Genomic DNA, 23445 nt, shown 5'->3' with positions numbered 1-23445 from the left:
TAATTTATATCTTCTCTACTTCAAGCATAAGATTATACTTGCATTTTTCCTCAGGTCCTTAAGTAAAAAGCTCAAGAAACTGTAGCTTAGCATTCACTTGCAACATTTAAACAAATTGAACAAGAAAAACAGCTATCATTCTACACGTTGAAACATTTAATGTTTAAATTGTAGTCTGGAATACAATTACTATGCTGTTTAGGTATTAATATATCCAGAGATCAAAACTAATGACATGATTACAACTGTTTCATCAAAAAACTAATAAAGTAATTTTTACCCAATTTAATCTTACTTGTTTTCTTAGCATTATGCTTTAACAAAGCAACATCTCTCCTAAGTCCTCTGGCCACAGAGGTAGCTTTTAGAGGCCCTTGGTTTTATCAGAGTCAGCCTCCTTTGCTTCAGACCTGATCTCTCACCTCAACCACTAATATTCCTTTTATTTCTTAGTATAAATTGTTGAGGAAAGAATCTAGTGAGGTACAGTTTTTATTTAAATTTTAGTATTTAAAGGTTTTACAGGTTGTTGTAAACAAGTCAAGCAGTACAGAAAGGTGTCAAGTGAAAACTAAAATCCCTAGCCTCGCCACCTCTAATCTCCAAGGTAACTGACAACTATTTCTTGTGCGTCATCCTAGAAATTTTCTAAGCATATGCAAGAACACATATACACGAATTCTTATACAATACCTCCCTTCTTTGTGTTGAACAAGTGGGATCCTATAATATATACCATTCTGCACCCCTTTTTTCACTTAAAAATTTATCTTGGACACCATTCCCTGTCACTATATGTATACCTACTTTACTGTTTCATTTTCTTATTTGAGACAGGGTCTCACTTTATCACCCTGGCTGGAGTGCAGCGGCACATTCCCTGCAGCCTCAAACTCCTGATCCCAAGTGATCTTTCCACCTGAGCCTCCTAAATTGCTGGGATTACAGGCGTGAACCACCACATCCAAGCTACTTTACTCTTTTAAATGAAATGAACAGCATACCATAGTATGTAAATACCATAATTAGCATAACCGGTCTCTCATGCTGTACATTAATAAGACTGTTGATAGTAAAAAAGATGGCAACAAGAAGGCAACCAACATCCTTGTAACAACTAACCTTTGTGCAGTTCGAGAATAGATTTATTGGGACAAAAGGTGTACAAGTTACATTTTGAGAAAGTCTTTCAAAGTGCCCTCTAATGGATTCTATCAACCTATATCCTACCAACAGTACACAGAGCTGGGCTTTTCAGTCAGTCCTCTGAAGTTCCTGCAGTTTAAATAGGGAACAGATATTTAACACAAAAATAGCAAAACACTGATCATTTTGTTACGTCTTTTAACAGTCTAGAAAACCAAGTGCCATAATTGGTAGCAACCACATCCTGATATGATTAGCCTTGCCCTTATCCAAATGCAAATTCAGAGGGTGCTATTCCTCAGTATTAATCTAGCTCCTAAATAATGAATTATATAGGTTGAGAGATTTAGAAGTAGATTTAGCACAGAAGAGAAAGCTATACTGCTCCTGGCACCACTACCCATAATTATCTCTAACACCAGGAGTGTCACATAATGGTGTGATATAAGGTAGTTTCCACTCACCCATAATTAAAGGCATTGATAAAAGAGACACATTGAATATGTAAGAACACAGTACATCAGCATATTCATGGCATGGGATGAACTAATTGAAAGATTTTGCTAGTTTAACAGAATATGGAGTTGGGGGGATGTGGTTCCTAGCGACAGTGAATATCTGTAAGCATCACTACATAGAATCTAGTGAATTATTTTGCAAAGCATCTTAGCATACCTTATCTCATTTCATCTCCATGGCAATCCTGATAGGAACACAAGGCAGTTATTACTCATTAAACAAAGATTCAATGAGCACTATATGCTGGGCACTCTCTGCCAGGTATTCGGTATAAGATGAATGAGATACTCCTCACTCATTCACTGGTCACTCTGCCATATCCAATCTATCTCCAAGGCCTTCATGTTACCAAGTTAGGGTACTTGGTAACATGGCCTACAAAACCCTGTATGACCTGTCCCCTGCCCATCTTTCCAATTTTATCACATGTCCCTTTATGCCTCATTCACTATGGTCCAGCTGCAATGGACCACGCTGGGAAAGGACCCAGGGATTCTTCCCACCTCAGGGATTTCCACCTTGTCTCCTCTGCCTGGGATGCTGTTCCCCCAACTTTTTGCCTGGATAACTCCTCCTCATCTTTCAGGTCTCAGATGAACTTGTCACTTCCTCCCATTCCCTTCTTCTCTCTATAAATTCAGTCTCTACTATTCTTTTTCATAGGACTTGACTTTTCTAGCACTCACAACACTTTATAAGAAAATAGCTGTGTATTTATTTGCACTCCAACTCCCCCATGAGACTGCAAGGCTTAAGAGGGCAGGGATCATGACTTTTGTGTTCACTGCTATAACCCCAGCATCTACCCAACACAATGCCTGCCTGGCACAAAGCAGATGTGAGAACAAAAATATTGAACAAGTGCAGTCACTGCCCTCAAGGACCATACAATAGAGCCAGAGGCTAATTTTACCAGAGGATGGGGGAGGCTTCAGGAAAGCTCATGGCTGAAAGGTAAGCAGGTGCTTGCTAGGAATGCTACCTACTGAAATGATCTAGGCCAGCAGGGTCGGACTGCAGCTAAGGGGGAACAAGAAATGTATGGTGTCTCTTAGAATTTGGGCTTTGACATCTGGGTCCACAGTGGTATAATTATTCAATACAGAGAAATGTAAGATAAGGAAACTCTATTATTATTACGTATTACTGGGGTACAGGACCCAAGGAAAAGAACAGCTTGACAGAGTTGAGAATTTGGATGGCAAGAACTCTCTTGCCTACCTGTCTCTCACCATTCTCAAAGCTAAATAGGAAAGATCATTATTTCAACCTGGGAATATTCAGTGCTGAGTCACAGGTGGCCACAAGTAAGGCCAGACCAAAGGGAGGGCAGTGGAAGGACCAGAAGATTTAGCATAGACAGAGCCAGGGTTTTCTTCTGCATCTGAACACGTTTTTGGCCAGAAGATGTCAACAATGTAACTTATTGTGTTTATCTTTTGGAGGGAGGGACACAGAAGAAAAGAAAGAGAAAACTTCAGTGTCTAATATCTCACATGCCTAGTAATATCGATTTCATTTCCACTGGATGGTCCCTGTCCTGCATTTATTTCTAATTGCTCTATGTTTTAATTTCTGGGTTGTTCTATGTTCCTCCTGGATGTAGTCAGGGCAGAAATCCCAAATAAATATAATAAAATGCCACCTAATGCCAGAATGGTATTGGGTTGAAAATCATCAAAATATAACATTATTAAGGGAGATACTTCATACTATTAACTCCTCAACAGCTTCTTTGACCTGACCATGGGTCTATAAACACTGGGTAGTTAACAGAAGGTAGGAAGGAGAAGAAGAAGAATCTGGCATTTGTAGCCACCAATAGTGAAACTTTCTAGTCCCGCCTCCCCCAACCCTTGACACACAGAACAGCATTACATGAAACAGGAAGCTGAATCATAATTCTGGTCAAATAATAAGAACTTACAGTTTATTTCATAAGCTAACATAGTGAAAAGGGGAAAAAAAAACATCCTGGAAGCCTCAATGAAAAACCTATTTTTGAGGGGAGAAAAAAAAACTACACTTTTCATGGTAGCAATAAAGCATAGTAGGAAAAGACTAAGATTCAACAGAAAACTGTAAGATACCCAAGCCTGGGGAAGGCAGTGCAATGCAGTAAGACCAAATAGGTAGACAGACTGACAGAGAAAGAGCGGGCTGGGCAGCATTGATTATCAGGAGCCCCAGGGTCTAATCCTGGCTTTGGGTACGATGTGACAACTATGTGGCCTAAAATAAGTCTCACTGGGCCTCAGTTTCTTCCTTTGCAAGATTATACATCTGAAACAGATCACCTCTGAAGACTCCTTCCAGTTTAAAAACATCTCTTTCATAATATACCTAATTTTATTTTTCATGCCAAAACTTACAATCCAATCACAACAGCTATAATGGACCAGGCATTTTGATGACTGACTCTCATCTAGAAGCATGTGCAGTAAATATTATCATAACCTTTCACATATTATAATAGTAAAGGCCAGCATTTGCAAGTGTTTTGCTGCATTTGTATTCACTCACTATATCCTCCCAATAATCCTGAGTAGGTATTAGTATTAACCCCATTTTACAGATGAAGAGGGTAAGACACAGAGATTAAATAACCTGCCCAAAGTCACATGGCTAGTAGTGACAGTCAAGATACAAATCCAGCGAGTCTGTCTCCAGACATGACACTTGACCCCGGATGTGACAATTGAGGCTTTTGGAGTTTAAATAACTTTGGCTACCAAATGGCAGACCTGAGTTCAGATTCAGGTTATCGCACTCCAAGACCTGTGCTCCCTCCACAACTGCGTGCTTGGGAAAGAATAACTGACTCTTAGAGAATAATTTTTTGAAAGGTTGTTTTCGTTTACCCTCTATGCAATGCCTTCCATCAGAATCCATTCCCCACCAATTTCTCCCCCTTGGAGAGTTATGGAAAGGCAAAAGGCGAAGAGAGACAAAAAACTCATTTCTTTTTAAAAATTATTTATTTATTTATTATTTTAATTGACAAAGAACTTGTTTCTTGAGTACCTGCTATAGGTGAGGCACTGTGTCAGATAGAGGAAAAGGGGATGGGGGTGTGGGCTGCCTGCTTCTTTATTCCTGCTCTAACAACCTGACTTTCTTTCAAGAGTTACCTACTTTTGTTTCGGTCAACAGGCAGGACCAGATGGCTTCTCTTAGGTGATAGTGGTCCAATTAGCAAGCCACATGGCCACCCAGATTTCACACTGAAGCTTTCGTCAATTCACTGACTGCTTTGTGAGGCTCCCTCTTGCTCCCCACCCCCCATGTGTTAGCTAAATCACCAGAGTGTTTACAAATACACTGCAATGTGCCAAAAAAAATCTGCACAGTCAAAACATATACTTCCTTTCAATTTGAAGAACAGTTTCTCGTTGCAACTATTTTATTATGATTTTCCTCTGCCTTATTTTCACACTTAGCCTGATGTATATTTTGCCACCTCACTTTATTCTGCAACCTCTACATTAGATGCAGTGTAATTTCCCATCTTTTGCACATCTTCCAAAAGAGTTTTTTGTAGTCAATGGGAGAGACAGTGAAAAATTACAAGAGTACTTGAGGAAGTATTAATAGCAAAAATCCTGTTCTAACCAAACCCTCAGGGGCCTGGTTTCTTCTCTTTTGCTCTTCTGTTGGAAGGCACAAGGGCACAGAGTGACTGAAGCAGTTGTCCAGGGGGCCACACATGCTGTGCTCCTTGCTGCCAGGTACTTGTTGAGAGTCTACTGACTCTTATATCTCATTTTCAAATCACTTGTTTTCTGGTTATAAAAGTTATACACATTCATTGTATAAAATTTGAAAGTAAATAAAAGTATAATAAAAGGAAGATAAAAGTAACTGTATCCTATCACCTGGAGACAGCCAGTGCAACAACTTTGGATCATTTCCTTTCTTTCTGTATTTATCTTCACTTAATAGGTGTATATGCAACATGTAAACACATAGAGATACATAAACCCACACTTGAGTTAAAAAGAGAGAGATGGGTCCAGGCATGATGGCTCACGCCTGTAATCCCTGCACTTTGGGAGGCCAAGACAGGTGGATCGCTTGAGCTTAGGAGTTCGAGACCAGCCTGGGCAACAAGGCAAAACCCTGTCTCTACAAACACTACAAAAATTAGCCAAGTATAGTGGTGTGTGCCTGCAGACCCAGCTACTCAGGAGGCTGAGGTGGGAGGATTGCTTGAGCCTGGGAGTTTGAGGTTGCAGTGAGCCAAGATCCTACCACTGCACTCCAGGTTGGGTGACAGAGGGAGTCCCCACAGCATCAGTCTTGTTTTTTATTTTTTTGTTTTGTTTTGTTTCTTTTTTTTTTTTTTTTTTGAGACAGGGTCTCACTCTGTTGCCCAGGCTGGGGTGCAGTGGCAAGATCATAGCTCACTATAGCCTCAATCTCCTGGGATCCAGTGATCCCATGTCGGCCGTCCGAGTAGCTGGGATGACAGGCGTGCACCACCATGCCTGGCTAGTTAGCGAAACTCTGTCTCAAAAAAAAAAAAAAAAAAAAAAAAAAAAGTTTTATTTTAGTAGAGACAGAGTCTATGTTGCCCAGGCTAGTCTTGAACTCCTGAACTCAAGCAATCCTCCTGCCTTGGCCTCCAAAAGTCCTGGGATTACAGGTATAAGCCACCACACTCAGCTAGTCTTTATTTTTAATGGCCAGATATTATACTGTTCAGAACTATCATAATATACTTACATTCCCCTAGTATGAAAACTATGTCTTCAGTTTTTTCACTATAAATACCTTAGTATATAAAGCTGGGTACATATATCTGATATTTCCTTCAGAAATTATACTTTTTAAAATTAACAATCCATGTTATTTACAGAAAAATGGAAAGATACATGTAAGCAAAAATAAAGTCAACTATAATTTCTTTTTTAAAATACTTTTGTATATATCCTCTCAGACTTTTTTTTATATTATCCATACATGGACACAAACACATAAATTAAAATAGGATCACACTATTAATAATTTTTAAAAAGCAACAATAATAATAGTTACTATGTATTGAGTACTTACCACATGACAGGCACTGTGATTTTCTCATTTAATCCCTTCAACAATCCCCTCAACAACTGCTCGGCTTTCTCAAACTTGTTTGCACATTAGAATCACCTGGGGAACTTCAACAATACTGTTCTCTTTCCCATCCCCAGAGATTCAGATTTAATTGGGCTGAGTGAGGCCTGGGCTTGGGAAGTTTGGAAAGATCACCAGGTGATCTTTGGGCACATTAGATAGGAACTGGTAGGTTAGCTACTATTTTATCCCTATTTTACTGATGGGGAAATCAAGGAACACTAAGACAAGTAATACACCCAATAGTACGCAGCTGATAAAGGTGTAGCTGGGATTTGAATTCAGATTTAAGCCCAGAGTCCATAGTTTTAATGACAGTTGACCCTTGAACAATACGGGTTTGAACTGCACAGGTTCACTTACACGCAGATGTTTTTCAACCAAATGCACAGATGGAAAATGCCGTAATCTCAGAATATGAAACCCACGAATATGGAAGGCCAAATTTTCCTATATGCAGGTTCTGTAAGGCCAACTGCAGGACTTGAGTATGCTAGGATTTTAGTATATTTGGGGTCTTCAAATCCCCCGAGTACATGGAGGGATGACTGTATCGACAGTTGGAATCTGCTTTACCCTGCTCCCCCACTCCCTGACCCCTGGGTTTAACATTATGTCATGAACCTATTTCTATGTTACTAAATAGAACTCTACATTATTATTTTTGGAAATTACCATATTCTGTTGTATAGATGCATCAAAATGCAAGTGTTTTCAATTTTTCCCATTATAGAAAATGCTACAATTAATATCCTTATTGATACATCTTTGTGCACACCCTTAATTACTTCCTTAGGATAAATTCCAAGAAAATGAATTGCTGGGTCAGAAAGTAAACATATTTTTTAAAGCTTTTAATAAATATTGCCAAACTGACATTCCCACCACGAGTGTATGAGAACATCTGCTTCCTTGCGTCTTTGCCAACAGTGAGTTCTGTCATTCCTTTTTAATCTCTGCAAATTATACTGGAGAAAATGGTATGCCATTCTAATTCCCCTTTATTTGACTACTGCTGAGATACATGTTTACTGGCCCTTTGCATTTCTTCTTTGATATATTTCCCTTTGCACATTTTCCCTCGACCTTTGTACATTTTTCTAGTAGAATATTTGTTTTTTCTTATTGCCCTGTTAAGTCTTTGTGTTACAGATAATGAATCTTGCTGCAATTGTTTTTGTTTTCTCATTAACTTTATTTATGGTTTGTGCAGAAATTTTAAATTTTCATATAATTGATTATATTAATCTTTTTCATTATTCTACCTTTGATATTATGCACACAAATATCTTCCCTATCCCCAAGATTATATACATAGTCTTCCATATTTTTTTAGTTCCTTTATCATTGCCCTCTCTCAAAAAAAAAGAAAAAACTATCTATTGCCGTAGTTCTAAAACAGGATTGCAATGCTCAGGTCTTAAGACTGAATCACAATTTGGGGGAATGGGGACCTGAGTAGGAATATTTTTTAAAGCACTACAGGTAATTCTGATGCCCCCTCCTCTATTAAGAAACATTATATTAACCCTTCTAAATTTATGCTGTCATTTTTTCCAAATTACTTCAGCACACGTGTTAAATAAATCATTTCATTAATTTGAAGTGCTACCTTTATCATGGTTGATAAGTTCCATGATAGTAGAGACCATACCTGTTTCCACTGACCATTGCGTTTCTAGGGCCCAGCAGAGTGCCTGCTGTACAACTAGTGTTCAATAAATGTTAATGGAATAAATAAATAACACCTGACAACACAAGTCTCCAACTTCAAACTGGCTGGAGGTTATTAATGATAACCCTGAGTTATCAAAAATATTAAATTATGCTCAGTACACTGTTTAAAGTGGCCAGAAAAATATATTAGAGGGCTCCATTAAGTGAAGTCAAAATAACATTGGCCCCATTTAAGAGGTATGGGAATTCAGATCAAATTCTCCACGGAGGAACCAGACAGCAATGAGCCAAGAACCTAAGGAGATTTGGGTTCCTGTAGTCCTTAAGGTTCCTCAACAAGCTCTAGAGACTGACTCAGAAGCTTCCTCGAGCTGAGAACAGACTCACGCATTCCCTCTTCCATGAGCCCACAGAAAGAATACTGGAATAGGGAATTAGGTGACCTGGATCTTTTTTTTTTTTTTTGAGACAGAGTCTCGCTCTGTCACCCAGGCTAGAGTGCAGTGGCGTGTGCCAGCTCTGCCTCCTGGGTTCACACCATTCTCCCGCCTCAGCCTCCCAAGCAGCTGCGACTACAGGCGCCCGCCACCACGCCCGGCTAATTTTTTGTATTTTTAGTAGAGACAGGGTTTCACCGTGTTAGCCAGGATGGTCTCGATCTGCTGACCTCGTGATCCAGCCCCCCGCCCCAGCAAAGTGCTGGGATTACAGGTGTGAGCCACCGCGCCCAGGCGCTAGATGTTTTCTAAGGATCTTTTCAAGTCTAAACTTCTATTTAAAGACCCAAACAGACAACCACAGGACAGGGCTTCCGAGGACAACCTGAAATTACCTCCACAGAACAAGGTCCCTGTCACACCCCAGGTTATAGGAAAATAATAGTGACAGTAGTAATAACAGCTATTGCTAAATTTTACTGAGCACTTACTATATGCTAAATAATATTCTAAATGTCTTACTAATAATGGCACACACTTATATGGCATTTACTATGTTCCAGTAAATGTGATCTGCATATATTAGCTTAATTTGTCATCACACCAAGTCTATCAGGTGTTCTGCTTTTCCCCCTTTTCAAAAATTGATATATAATAGCTGTACATATTTTGGGGGTATATGTGATATTTTGATACATGTATACAATGTGTAATGATCAAATCAGAGTAATTGGGATATCTATCACCTCTAACATTTACCTTTTCTTTGTGTTAGAAACATTCCAATTTTTTTCTTCAAGACATTTTGAAATATATAATAAATTATTGTTAACTGTAGTCTCCCTACTGTACTATTGAACACTAGAACTTTTTCCTTCTCTCTAGCTGTATGTTTATATCCATTAACCCACTTCTCTTCCTTCCCCAACCTCCTTCCCTTCCCAGCCTCTGGAAACCACCATTTGACTTTCTACCTTCATGAGATCCACATTTTTTAGCTCCCACATATGAGTGAGAATATGCAGTATTTATCTTTCCATGCCTGGCTTATTTCACTTAACATAATGACTTCCAGTTCCATCCATGTTGCTGCAAATGACAGGATTTCATTCTTTTTATGGCTGAATAATATTTTGTTGAATATATGTAACACATGTTTTTTATCCATTCATCCAGTGATGGACACTTAGGTTGATTTCCTATCTTGGCTATTGTGAGCAGTGCTGCAATAAACATAGGAGTGCAGCTGTCTCTTCAATACTGATTTCCTTTCTTTTGGCTATATACTCAGCAATGGGATGAGTTATATTGCTATCTCCATTTCGTAAAAGAGAAAACTTGCACACAGAGGGATTAAGTGACTTGCCCAAGGCCTCGTAGCTACCAAGTGACGGAACCAATGGAGTGGAACTCAGACCCACACATATAACTATCATACCACACTGCTTCCAAACTATCATCGTATTTTGCTGGTTACTTCAGAGGTTACCCAAAACAAGGGATAAGCTGCAGTTACCCAAATAGCTTACTTATACGGAACACTCCCCTCTTCACTAATGCTGGAAAAATGAGGTTTCACTTCAATGTAATTTTAAGCACATCTGATTTCAGGACCTGGGCTTGCAAAATACATTATTTACTATGAAAATATGACATTATGATTAAGAGTTGTTAAACATTAAAATGTGTTTATTATAAAATAAATCATTAACTAGTAATGACATTTCCATTAACTACAGAGAAAAAAAATACAAGCTCTTTATGCACCATTAGGGACAAAACTTTAGATCCCCATTGTGCCAACCTCAGTTCTGTACTTTCAAAACTGTCTTTGAAACATCAACCTGACAGCCCACAGGTGTCTCAACCCAAACAGGTCATCCAAATTCAGTGTACCATCCCCATGCCCATCAGCTGCCTCTCATGCTCCCCATGCCAGAGAATGGCACCAGTGGCCCCCAGGCACCCAAGCTGGTAGTTAATCCAGGCCCATTTCTTGCCACATCCACTCACAGAATATTCTAGAATCCCATTCTCTCTAACCTTTCTGCCCCTGCTTCTGTTCAGACCCTTACCATCTCTCCCCTAAACTATTCCAGAAACCTCCTGACTGACTCCTAGTTTTCACCATTTCCAGCTCAGCACTGCTGCCAAAGTAATCTTTCTAAAACAAAATCTGATTATGTTACTTCCCTGTTTAGAATCTTTGTCTTCAGGATAAAGTGTAAAATCCTTCCTAGAACATACAAGGCTCTTTATTATCTGGCCTCCAACTACCTTCCCTGCTTCGTCTGAGGTCGTGCCCCTACACATCTCACATGAGGCGAACAGAGCAACTTGGAACTTCCCAAACAGTGCTGCTCTGTCTGCCCGCATTCTCTCATTTGCCCATCTGGCAAACTCCTACTCATTTTTTTAGACCAGCTCAAAACTCAGACTTCATCAAGCTTTTCTCGGGGCTTCCCTTGCTTTTTGTACCTCTCTATTCTAACTTATTCAGCGTGGCGAAATTATTTGTTTATGTGTCTGTCTTTAGATGACAAGGAATCTTCTAGCATCCTGCAACTTATTCATCTCTGTATTTCGCTTGTTGAATGAAAGAATGTCTCAGGATTTAAGCAAGAATATCCAAACTGCTCTTGATAAATGCCCATTGTGTGAGTCAAAGCAAGCATACAGGCCAAATCCCGTTTCCATAAATGTCTTCAAATTGATAATCTTTATACATGGAAACTACTTGTTACATTTGTGTGCCTACATAAAGTCACAACCAACACAATGCAACATTTTTAAAAGATACATCAGACCACCAACTAACCAACCTGCTGAATATTTCTAGATATTCAAGCTATTTCATTCTACTCCATTTAAGTGGTCTTTAACTTTTTATGGGTCACAGGCCAATTTTGGTAGTGTTTGTCATCATTTCTTAAACCCACACTCACTTTTGATAACGATAAAAATCCCACATAACCCTGGAGATTCCTAAACCCTCCAAAGGGCACAAGCCTCAACCCCACTAAAAATAAAACATAATTTTGTATGTGGTAGGAATTCACAAGTTCATGAGAGATGTAATACATCAGCTAAGATACTACTGAGCTTTGCTCTCAGGTAGTTCATATTATTAAAATAGGCATTTTCCTTCTCAATGTTTATATTGTATCAAATATAAACACTGTAACATTAAATATGCTCTTTCAAACTGCATACATCACAAAGTTTTTATTGGGAAGATGAAGCTGGAGAGGCACTGACATCTGTCTCCCCAATCTTATGGTGGGGAATCTTATGATAGAAATTTGCCAGAAACAAATGAAAAACACAAATGGGAAAAAATATCCTGTCTCCTGGCATATAACCCCCCAACGATCACTTGTTTAAATGAAGGGAGTTCTTTTAAATGTTGCTGGCATGCCATTTTCCTACTTCTCCTCCAACCCCACTTTTAAATAATTTAAACTTATAGCTAGCAGCAGCTTCTTTTTAAACTAATGTGTTTTGTCCTTGCAAAGACAAAGGGTTAAATTAAAGAACAGCTGGCTGCCTGCCATTGGCTGGGTGGGGAATGGCTGGGTGAGGGTAGAGAATAGAGTAGGAGGAAAAACCAGTTAGAAGAATAAGTGCTAATTTCTTACCCTGCCACATGGCCATCTTGATCCGATCTTCACCCACTCTGGGGTCGCAGGCTGAGTTTCCCAGAGCCACTCAGTTTTATAGGGAGACTTGATAAGAAAGGCAGCTCTGTGGCTCTGTTTTCTGCAAGGTGCTAAAGCCCCAAACCTGAAAATGTAAACAGAAAAATGAATACCTAAAAGAAACTATACACTTCAAATGCTTGAAAATTATCTCCTGCCCCTCTCCGAACCTCTCTAAGATATGCAGGCATGGGTAGTGTCAAGTTTCCCTCTAAGCAGCAAGGTATCTCTGAAGAGAGAGAACACCAGAGATCTGGAGCGAGTTAATGCTGCCACTCAGTGCTATACAATGCTGCATGAATCACTGGAGCCTCAGTAAATAAGTTCTGAGTCTCAGTTGGTGAGATGCTGCATGAAATCACCGTTAAGCACCTTTCCTACCTTGAAGTTTCATGCTTTGGAGACTGAAGAGCAACATTAATATCCAGTGCCCTAACCAACCCCCAAAATACCCAAAATACCCAACTTTACATTTAAAAATCAGTAGAAGGAGAGGAAAGTTTATGAATACTTAAAGTTTGGAAACAGATCTTGTATGGGGGGAAAAAAAGAAGCGGAATAAAAAGTGAAGACTGATGATACCCTTTGAGTAGTAGTTCTTTCTCTTTGTGTCATTATACTTTCCCACCCTTTGCAAATTTCCTATAGTGAGCATATATTGCTTTTATAATCGGGGGAAAATGAACCAAAGAAGAAGAAAAATGTAAAAATGGAATACCAGTTCAAAGAAAACCAAATTAATTCAGCTAATTCCGGTTGTTAAAACTTCAAATCCAGTCAAAGGACAATACTATTTACAAAGATATTAAAGGAGTTAGGGGCCGCGTGTGGTGTAATCCCAGCACTTTGGGAGGCCGAAGCAGGCAGATCACCTGAGGTCAGGAGTTCGAGACCAGCCTGGCCAACATGGTGAAACCCCCGTCTCTACTAAAAATATAAAAATTAGCTGGGCATGGCGGTGCACTATAATTACAGGTGTCGCCTGTAATCCCAGCTACTCGGGAGGCTGAGGCAGGAGAATCGCTTGAACCCGGGAGGGAGGCGGAGGTTGCAGTGAGCCGAGATTGTGCCACTGCACTCCAGCCTGGGTGACAGAACGATATCTGTCTCAAAAAAAAAAAATAGGAGCTAGGAATGGGAGAAAAAATGAGAGGTCTGACGACTTAGTTTGACTTAGAGGCTTAACACTCTGCTTGTCCATTTAAACAAGATCTCAGTTAATAAATTGGTCTTCCCTACTTAGCATACAAGCCAATCTGTTTTTTCTAAAAGTCTTCACCTTTTTGACCTGGTGAACATTAAAGTAGATTGCTATTTCCATATCTTTTATACAACCAACGCCTCCGCCTCCTAAGTGAAAGCGCTAAAGCACAAACACTGAAGGCTAATACTAACGTGAGAATCGTGTTGGCCTTCTTTAATGACAAAAGGGTTAATGTGTACACCAGTCCCAAAACACCAACAGAGAAAAGACAGTGCTTTGGACAAGGAGAAGTTCGCGAAGTCCAAGAAAACTAGGAACTCACAAACTCCTAGGGTGAATTCACCAGGAAAAAGCGCTCCGATGACTTATCTGAGACCTGAGACAGTCTGTTTTGATTTGCCTTTTTTTCTTCTCCTGTTTCGCGTGCAGTTAAGAAGTAATGATCGTCGTCCCGTGGGACTAGGCGAAATTCAACATCTCTGAAATTAAACCCGAGCAGTTGCTAATAAACGTATGAAGTTTAAGTAAAGTGGATTCGTGCTGGTTTTTTATGCTCCAAACTTCTAGATTTCCCGCACTTACTCGGGGCAGCTTCCACTGACGTTATCGCACGGGCACAGGTACAACTTCGCTGGGAACTCCGGGCAACTGATTTGCTCTGAAATGTTAATCAAAGGAAATGTGCGTCAATGTAAAGGTAAAGCTTTTCCCGTATGGGTCAAGGGGCTCAAGAGCAAGGCTCGAAAGTCTGGAGAGAACCAGCTACGCTCGTTAAATGGCAAAAGGAAAACAGCGCAGCGACTACTTTTCCGAGAGTTTCTCTACTTCGCTAAGACCCATACAAAACCAGCGGCAAGTCCAGAGCCGGAGGGAGAAGAGCCGGGCCTCGGCTGAGCTTTGCCAACCTCAGTTACCCTACCCCAGTCCGGGAAAGGGGACGCAGGCGGCTAAACACTCCGATTCAAAAGCGGGGCGGGCTTGGCGCCGCTCCGCAAGGAAACTTCACTCGGGCAGCCCAGGGACCTTACTCGGAGAATAGGGCTGGGCTCCCGGGAAGACGCCGCTCCGCACTGGCTGGAACTAGCCTGTCTAGCTCTTCCAAGCGCCGGGCTGCCGCCGCCGGGCGCGAGAAAGCCCCATCTCCGGGGGTCCAAGCCAGCGGGGTTGCGCTTCCCCTGTGTCGCTGCGCTTAGTGGGTGCTCCGGCGGTGGGCCGGGGGCCAGCGGCCCACCAAGGACCTGTTGGGGAAGGGACAGCCCGTTTGCCTTTACCTATCGCCGAGGTCAGGAGCGGCGGAGTCCGTGTCCGCCGCCGGTGGGCAGCGCGCTCGGTCGGCTCTGGCGTCCAGGACACCAAGTTGAGTGAGCGCCCCACGTAGCCGGCAGAGATTCATTCACACAGCCCAGCCGGGGAGGAGGGGGAGCGAAGCGGGCGCGCGGCTCATGTGACAGGGCGCCTCGCGAGTATCGGCTCAGCCCAGCCAGCGTCTGCGCGTGCGCGCCACGGCAGGCTCACACCCGGCACCTCTGCCCAGCGGAGGTGAGGGGAGGCCCACCGGGGAGGAGCTGACAGGAGGAGTTTCAACTTGCGCAGCCGCAGTACGTCGCCCCCGCTCGCTGCCATATTTAATGAGTACTGGGTGGGCGGGTCCTATCCCAGTGCTGGGCGTGTCAGTTGCCTTTGAAAACGCAATGCCCCATTGTGTTTCACTATTTCCAGTTTTCAGCGCCTTTTTTTGTTGGGGAGAAGGGTTGTCCTTAGAATAAAACTGTCTATCCTGCGCTTTCGGCCCACAGAGTAATTAGTAGTACAAATCTAATACTAATAACATTAGATCACATAATTTAAGCTTCTTCTTATGTGTCAGGCACGCTCCTAAGCCCTTTACTTTTTTCGTCTCATTTGGTGTTCACAATAACCCCGAGGGGTATTTCTCCATTTTTACTCATAAAAATACACAGGTACAGAAAGGTTAAGTAACTTGCCTAAGCTCATATAATAGTAGGAATAGGAACAGTGATGGAATGTAGTGATACTTTTAATAGCCAACTTGATGCTCTCAGCAACGCTGCAAAAACTATACTGCAGTTGTTAGTACTGCATTATCTAAGAGGCTCAGAAAAGAAAAAGTCACAGGACTAGTAAGTGGTAGAACTGGGAATCCAACCTAGGTCTAACTGACTCCAAAGCCCTTACCCTAGGTTTGAAAGAAATAGCACCCCGTTTTGCAGAAGAGAAAACTTAGGCCAAATGGGGTGCACTGACTCACTTAAGATGATCCAGCTAATTAGTTCTTGGCAGACCTGAGACTGGAATCCATATAATCAATCCAAGTAATCTAACTAGAACCCAGGTACTCTACTGCAGTGAACAATTTGGAATGCCTACTTTGGACAAGCTAAGTGGTCAGGGATTTAAAAACCCCTATCCTAGCCCAATCAGCATAAGGCTACCAGGGACAAATCTGTAATCCAACATAGTCAGGCTTTGACCCATTGCAATATGAGAGACTGCACACCAGAGAAACCATGGGCATTTCATCAAACAGAAAAACATAGAGTCATTTATAGGATTGGAGAGAAGAGTGGAGTTTAGGTGAATTTTAAACAAAGCAATGTTTTTGGTAAGCTCAAAGCAAAGCAGTACTGTCATTTGGGGTCACCATCAGGTCTGAAGTGCAAAGTGAACCCAGAGTTGTGTTTCCTTGGGAACCACAAAATAAAGATAGATGTGGAATGTTGTGTCCAGATATCCCTTATCTGAAGCTCCGCACCTGGGTTGGAAATTGAGGCTGCTTCTCTGTGTCAAAGAAACTTATGTCCTCCAGATGCATGTGGGATGTTTCATTCTTACTGATATGATTTCAAGCAGAAGAGTTTCTGATAATCTACGATTTTAGGGAACAAAGTCTCTCAGTGAATAAAAAAGTGGTGGTCACTGAAATAAAAACATCTTTACCACTTTACAGCTGCAATATGTCCGCCAAAGAAATATTGTTCTCTGTTAAATTTGCATCTGGTTTTATCTGTGTGTTATTCCAGCCTGATGAATGGCTGGATTTTTGTTTTCTCAGTCCAAAATAATTCTTGCTTTCTTCCTTCCTTCAGGCACTCATGGTGTATGGGATAGCCACAAATGACTAGAAAATATTAGTATCAGAAAATATCAGTACAGGCCTCTAATAAAGGTAAATCCAAGTGGAGGTAACACCAACGGCAAAGATGAGCAGGCAGGAAGTTTTATGAGGACCCATGAGTAGTCCTTTGTGGTTGAAGTTTAGGGTAGGGAAGTACAGGGGAATTGTGGAAGATAATACCCAGAAGGTAAATTGGGGCCCAATTTTGGAGGTCCTGAATATTGGACTAAGACTTATACTTAATTCAGAAAGTGACTGACAAAGAATTAAGGTTTCTGAGCAAGGCAATCCCCTTTTGGAATTCATCTTTAAAAAGGTGAATCTAGAGTAATTGTTCAAAGAGAGGTCTGATTGTTTGCTTGATTTTTTTTTTCTCTCATTGAAGTAGAAGAAACTGGAGCTTATATGTAGGTCGAGCAGAAAAACTACTGGTGAAATCAATACTAAAGAGGCAAGAGGCCGGGTGCGGTGGCTCACGCCTGTAATCCCAAAACTTTGGGAGGCCAAGGAGGGTGGATCACCTGAGGTCGGGAGTTTGAGACCAGCCTGGCCAACGTGATGAAACTCCATCTCTACTAAAAATACATGACTAGGCATGGTGGCCAGCGCCTGTAATCCCAGCTACTCAGGAGGCTGAGGCAGGAGAATCACTTGAACCCAGGAGGCAGAGGTTGCAGTGAGCCGAGATTGCGCCATTGCACTCCAGCCTGGGAAACAAGAGCAAAACTCTGTCTCACATACACACAAAAAAGAGGCAAGAAAAGGAGGGGAGAACTAATGGAGTAAAATAATTGAGAGGAGAGAAATGAGATTCAAAACACAAACTAACCTCAGACACCTCTTCCTCTGATACAGGAAAAAACGGGTTGAAGGATGGCAGTCTGGTTGGAAGGAGACATGTCACGAAACTGCCTCTGCAAAGCAAACGTATTGGCTTTACTTAAAGTACATACAGGTTTATTTGGGAGAGCTGGGGAGCGAGTGGGAGGGGGTGGGAGGGAGCAAGGAATTGGGGGGGAATTGGGAGTTATAAGAGGGCTGCAGTACATCCATGTTACCACTTGGTGTCGCCACTGACCGATGACAGCTTGGAGGGCTCCAGTTGGGGACCAAATCTCCCCCTCCCCCAAAAAAATGTGCGTTTCAAAAAAAGAACATTTTATCTTTTGCGAAGAAGATAAATTCTTTTATGTTTTGCAAAACAAAACAGAGAGTGAGCTCCAGAACCAGACTGCCTGGGCTCAAAGCCAACCATACTCAGACGCTTACTAGCTGTGTCACCTTGTTCAAGTTATCTAACTTCACTGTTTCAGGTTTCTTACCTATAAAATGGGATAATAGGAGTAAATGTATTAACAGATGTAGAACAGTTAGAACAGATTAAGCACTCAATAGATGCTAGCTTGTATTACTATTGATAATGATAATGATGATAATGAATATTATCCTTCAGCCTTTGCATCCCCAAGTTTTTCAGAAGCTATTTGTGTGGTGAGTATAAATGCCTATACAATACCTTCCCAAGCGACGTGGTGAGAGTTTGGTGCTAATGTGGCAATATTAACAGTTCAATCAAGAGGTACAGATTCTGACTGTCAACTTGTTTTCTTTCCCATGGCTCAGACCACTCTCTACAGAAATCTAGCCAGGTGTCCCATGTGTTTGTGCCCATGGTCATGAGTGGGTTTGGCCAAGAGAGTGAAGATAGATCAGCATAATGAGTCCTCTGCTCTCCTCCCCCTACCCTGGAAAAAACTGAAAAGATGTTCCCACCCCACCTCCCATGACGGTCAACAAACTGTTAACAGGTCAAGAGCCATTTCAGGTCTTATAGAGCAAAGAGTAAATACATTGTGATCTTAAAGCTTATTTTAAAAATAAAAAAAAAACAGGGAATTTCTCTGTATAACAAAAGGTAACACTTTAGACTTAATATTGCAAAAGAAAAAACCTTTAGAACAATAGATCACAGTGACACCTAAACTATCATGTCTAAATGCAGCTTTAACTTTCATTTTAAAATTGGCATTGCAAATAGAGACAGATAGTTAGATGAATACGTAGCCATGTAGAGTAGTGAGTGTTTCTTGTATGGTTCTTATTTATTTGTTTCAGATTTTTTGAGCCCTTACTATTATGCTAGTCATTGTGCTAGCCGCTAGAAATAATGATTTTAAAGTAAAATTTCCCGAGTGCCTAAGAAATGCCTGGGATAGTTCTAGAAAAAAAAAATGGGGCAGAATAAAAGAAAATGAACAAAGTTCTCTAGCTCAGGGGATCTGTCAAAACAGTAGGTTAGGAAATCCTGATAACAAAGTGATCCGAAGTCATTTGTAGTTGCCCTGTGCCTGGAGAGCAGGGTATCAAAATTAGCAGGTGGCTTCTATACCAAAATGGATAGCCAACCTCATAACTGGAGAAATGCTACTGAAAGCTACCATGAGATACCATTGGCAAAGTTTTAAATATTTATAATAGTTTGTGTTGGCCGGGCACAGTGGCTCATGCCTGTAATCCCAACACTTTGGGAGGCCAAGGTGGGCAGATCACTTGAGGCCAGGAGTTCGAAGCCAGCCTGGCCAACATGAAGAAACCCCATCTCTACTGAAAATACAAAAATTAGGTAGGTGTGGTGGTGCATGCCTGTAATCCTAGCTACTCGGGTGGCTGAGGCAGAAGAATCGCCTGAACCCGAGAGGCAGAGGTTGCAGTGAGCCAAGATCGCACCACTGCACTGCAGCCTGGGCAACAGAATGAGACTGCTTCAAATAATAATAATAATAATAATAATAATAATAGTAATAATAATACACTGTGTTGACAAAGCAGGGGTGGGAGGGTAAGTCCTCTCATAAATTGTTGGTTGGAGTGCAATTAGTCAATTGAGGGCAGTTTTGTAATAACTATAAAAACTATGAATATATGGGACTTTGATCCCAAAATTTCATTTGCAGAAATTTCTTCTTCAGTTATGTTTGCATGGGTGTAAAATGTTATATGAACAAAGTTATTCACTTTAGCATTGTTTGTAATAATAAAAACTGGGAAGCAACCAGATGTCCCTCAATAGGGGACTGATCAAATAAATAATGGTGCATCTCTCCAGTGGAAAAAAAAAGAATGAGAGGCCGGGTGCGGTGGCTCACACCAATAGTCACAGCACTTTGGGAGGCCAAGGTGGGAGGATCGCTTGAGCCCAGAGGATCAAGACCAGCCTGGGCAACATAGTGAGAACCTGTCTCTAGAAATAATACAAAAATCAGCCAGGTGTGGCATCACACCTGTGGTCCCAGTTACTCAGGAAGCTGAGGTGGGAGGATCGCTTGAATATGGGAGTTCAAAGCTGCAGTGAGCCTTGATTGCACCACTGCACTCCTTCCTGAGCAACAAAGTGAGACCCCATCTCAAAAAAAAAAAAAAAAAGAATGAGAAAGCTTTTTATGTACTTATATGCAAAATTCTCTACAATACAGCATGTGGATGTAGAGCTCTGCACCTTCTCAATTTTGTGCCATGGATGTGTATTAACCATTCAATTATATATCTTTAAAAGTAATATAGAAAAACAAGAATAGTGTTTGATTGAAGAATACTTTTTGACAACTGGCTTTCATGAGAAATTTTACTTTTTAAAAATTCCATGTCAGGCCAGGTGCGATGGCTCATGCCTATAATCCCAGCATTTTGGGAGGCTGAGGCAGGTGGATCATTTGAAGTCAGGAGTTTGAGACCAGCCAGGCCAACATGGTGAAACCCCCATCTCTACTAAAAATACAAAACATTAGCCAGGCGTGGTGGTGTACGCCTGTACTCCCAGCTACTTGAGAGGCTGAGGCAGAAGAACCACTTGAACCCGGGAGTCAGAGGTTGCAGTGAGCCGAGATCACACCACTGCACTCCAGCCTGGGCAATAGCGTGAGACTCCATCTCACAACAAGCAAACAAACAAAAAATCCCATGTCAGGCTGCCCTCCACGTGAGAGAAGTCCAAGTCTAGTTAGAGTTGCTACTATTATATGGCAGCAGATATGAGGGTTTGTTTAGGGAATATTTTTGAGGATTTGAAGATCTTTCACTTATAAGTTCATCAGCTCTGTATAGACTTCTGTTCCACAGAGGAGTTAAAGCACAGTGGAATAGTGGTAGTGGTGTCTCTGAACCACTCTGCTACCTGTTCACCAACTAGCCTGCAAGCTCCTTGACGGCAGGCCCATGTCCTATATTTTACTTTATATTCCTTACAGCAGTGCTTTTCAAACTATTTGTAGGAAAAACTCATTTTCCCCAAAATATATCATGTATAAATACTTTTATAAAACACAATACAAATAAATTACTAGAAAACTGAAATAAAAACACAAAATACAAGTGCAACTCTTGCATGATTATATTCAACACACATAAAATTACTCTGTCAAATTGTTAAGGTTTTGAAACATTTTCTCTCCATTTTATTCCATTTGATTCAAACCAATAACAAACAGTTTGTGGACCAGCAGTGGGCCATGGTCCACACTTTGAATAATACTACCTGACAGGACTACCGCAGCACCCAGCTCATTGTAGGAATTCGATAAATCTTGGGTTTAATATGGCATTCCTATAGAATGTTTTCTACTTTGTGTTTTCACATCTATTTCCCTCTGCTATACTCACACCACTTTCAGAGTTAAGTGGAGCTGATTTTGTCATTTCCATTTGACAGAAGAGGAAGTTGAGGCACGCAGATTAAACGATTTCCCTGATCTGAAACAGCTACTTTGTGTCAGAACCCCAAATTCGTCTCTGACTCTCACTGCATCTTGTGGCAGTGGCACTAAGAAAGCTTTCCAGTCGAAGAGTCCCACCAATTAGAGTAAAACCTGACTTAGGTTTTCCAAATAATAGCAAGTTGCCTGCCTGGTACCATAGAAAGAGTAGAGACTCAAATCCGGGCTTGGGCCAGTTTTACCTGTGATACTGTCTCCCAAAGTTGCACTAAGAACTATATGGTGAATTAAATAGCCAGGCACGTAGTTCAGAAAGAATAATTGTTATTAATATTAGGCTCGGTTTAGAAGCCCTGCCTTGAAGAGTTTGCTCCTTGATCCTCATCACATGGAATGCGCGCCATCTGCTGGTAGAGTAGGGAACATGGCTCTAGGAAGAGGCTTTGCTCTCCGTAGGAACCATGCCCTTTATTTCTTTTTTTGCATTGGCTGCTAGAAAGCTTGGAACCAGATATTTGGTATCCCCCACCCCCGGCAAGTGAACAGGACTTTACAGATTGCATTTTATGTTAAACTTACCTCTAGTTGCATTATATTTTTCCTATCTGAAACTCTCCCGTGGCTCCCAAGCCATGGCTCAAGCAGGAGCAAAAGTCAAAGTCCTTACACTAGGACTTCCATATACACAGCTGCGCATGATCGGGTGCCCTGTTAGTTCTCTGACCTCATCACCAGCTACTCTCTTCATTGCTCATACTGTTTCATTTTATTTTTGCATTTTATTTTTTTCTTGATCGGATTATCTCATTTTTAAGTCTATTTTGTAGTACCTTTGAATACCCTTTAGAATATATAGAATAGTGATTTACTAAACTAGATAAAGTTTGACAAGAATATATTCTATTTTTTGTTATTGTTGGTCTGTTATCCTGGCAATCTCTGTAATCTAACAATAGATACAAGAGTAGATAAGTTAACTCTAAAATACAATACAGGTAAAATAATTACAATTTAAAATAAATCTTTATGACTCCAAGCCTATGTAGATTTAAGTGGCCACTGCCAATAGTACTGGGACACCACAACCTGAAAAAAGTGATATATGCATTTATTTATATGCTGAACACTTACTATGTGCCATTCACTGTTCCAGGTACAGAAAATTCATCAGTACCAGCCTGGCCAAAAGGTGAAACCTCATCTCTAATAAAAATACAAAAATTAGCCAGGCATGGTGGTGCATGCCTGTAATCCCAGCTGCTCTGGAGGCTGAGGCAGGAGGTGGAGGTTGCAGTGAGCCAAGATTGCAGCACTGTACTCCAGCCTGGGTGACGGAATGAGACTCCATCACAGAAAGAAAAGAAAGAAAGAGAGAAAGAAAGAAAGAAAGAAAGAAAGAAAGAAAGAAAGAAAGAAAGAAAGAAAGAAAGAGAAGGAAGGAAGGAAAGAACAGGAAAGAAAGAAAGGAAGGAAGGAAGGAAGGAAGGAAGGAAGGAAGGAAGGAAGGAAGGAAGGAAGGAAGGAAGAGAAAATTCATCAGTAAGCAAAAAGACAAAAGTTCAGGCCCTCACCAAGCTTACACTGGGGAAGGGTGGAAGTACAGAGAGATGAGAAATAAGATAAATAAGAATATTATATGGTATATGTAGGAGGTACATGCTATGAAAAAAAAATAAGCTGTGAAGATGTATATAAGGAGATCTGGAGAGTTACAAATTAAAATAGTGTAATCAGAGAAGGCCTTGAGGGAAAGTGACACTTGAAAACAAGGTGACCCATGAGAAAGCACTTGTGGGAAGTGAAA

The 23445-nt window shown here is 41.0% G+C and overlaps 1 protein-coding gene and 1 long non-coding RNA gene across 6 annotated transcripts in view; both read right to left on the bottom strand.

The window, feature by feature from the left end:
• The window catches only part of CLCN5 (chloride voltage-gated channel 5), a 160631-nt gene extending 145436 nt beyond the window's left edge, over positions 1 to 15195 (bottom strand). For 3 of the 5 annotated variants that reach the window (XM_045384157.2, XM_005593575.4, XM_045384159.3), the window contains exons 1-3: positions 15068 to 15195; positions 14379 to 14454; positions 12533 to 12677 (exon numbers count right to left, since the gene is read on the bottom strand). In XM_045384157.2, coding sequence (XP_045240092.1) covers positions 12533 to 12548 — 16 coding nt within the window. In that variant the 5' untranslated portion in view covers positions 12549 to 12677; positions 14379 to 14454; positions 15068 to 15195. Of the gene's footprint in view, positions 1 to 12532; positions 12678 to 14118; positions 14455 to 15067 lie in introns of all 5 variants that reach the window. The other 2 variants (XM_074029481.1, XM_015443504.3) reach the window with 2 other exon arrangements.
• Positions 15196 to 16997: 1802 nt separating this feature from the next.
• LOC135969151 (uncharacterized) lies at positions 16998 to 22297 on the bottom strand. The gene is made up of 3 exons (XR_010584219.1): positions 22221 to 22297; positions 17762 to 17846; positions 16998 to 17639 (listed from the first exon to the last, which is right to left on the bottom strand). It is a non-coding gene; the product is annotated as an uncharacterized lncRNA (long non-coding RNA).
• Between the last annotated feature and the right edge of the window lie 1148 nt (positions 22298 to 23445).

The sequence above is a fragment of the Macaca fascicularis genome, chromosome X (assembly GCF_037993035.2).
Source record: "Macaca fascicularis isolate 582-1 chromosome X, T2T-MFA8v1.1".
Taxonomy (NCBI): Eukaryota; Metazoa; Chordata; class Mammalia; order Primates; family Cercopithecidae; genus Macaca; species Macaca fascicularis.
This window is presented reverse-complemented; position numbering and strand designations above follow the sequence as displayed.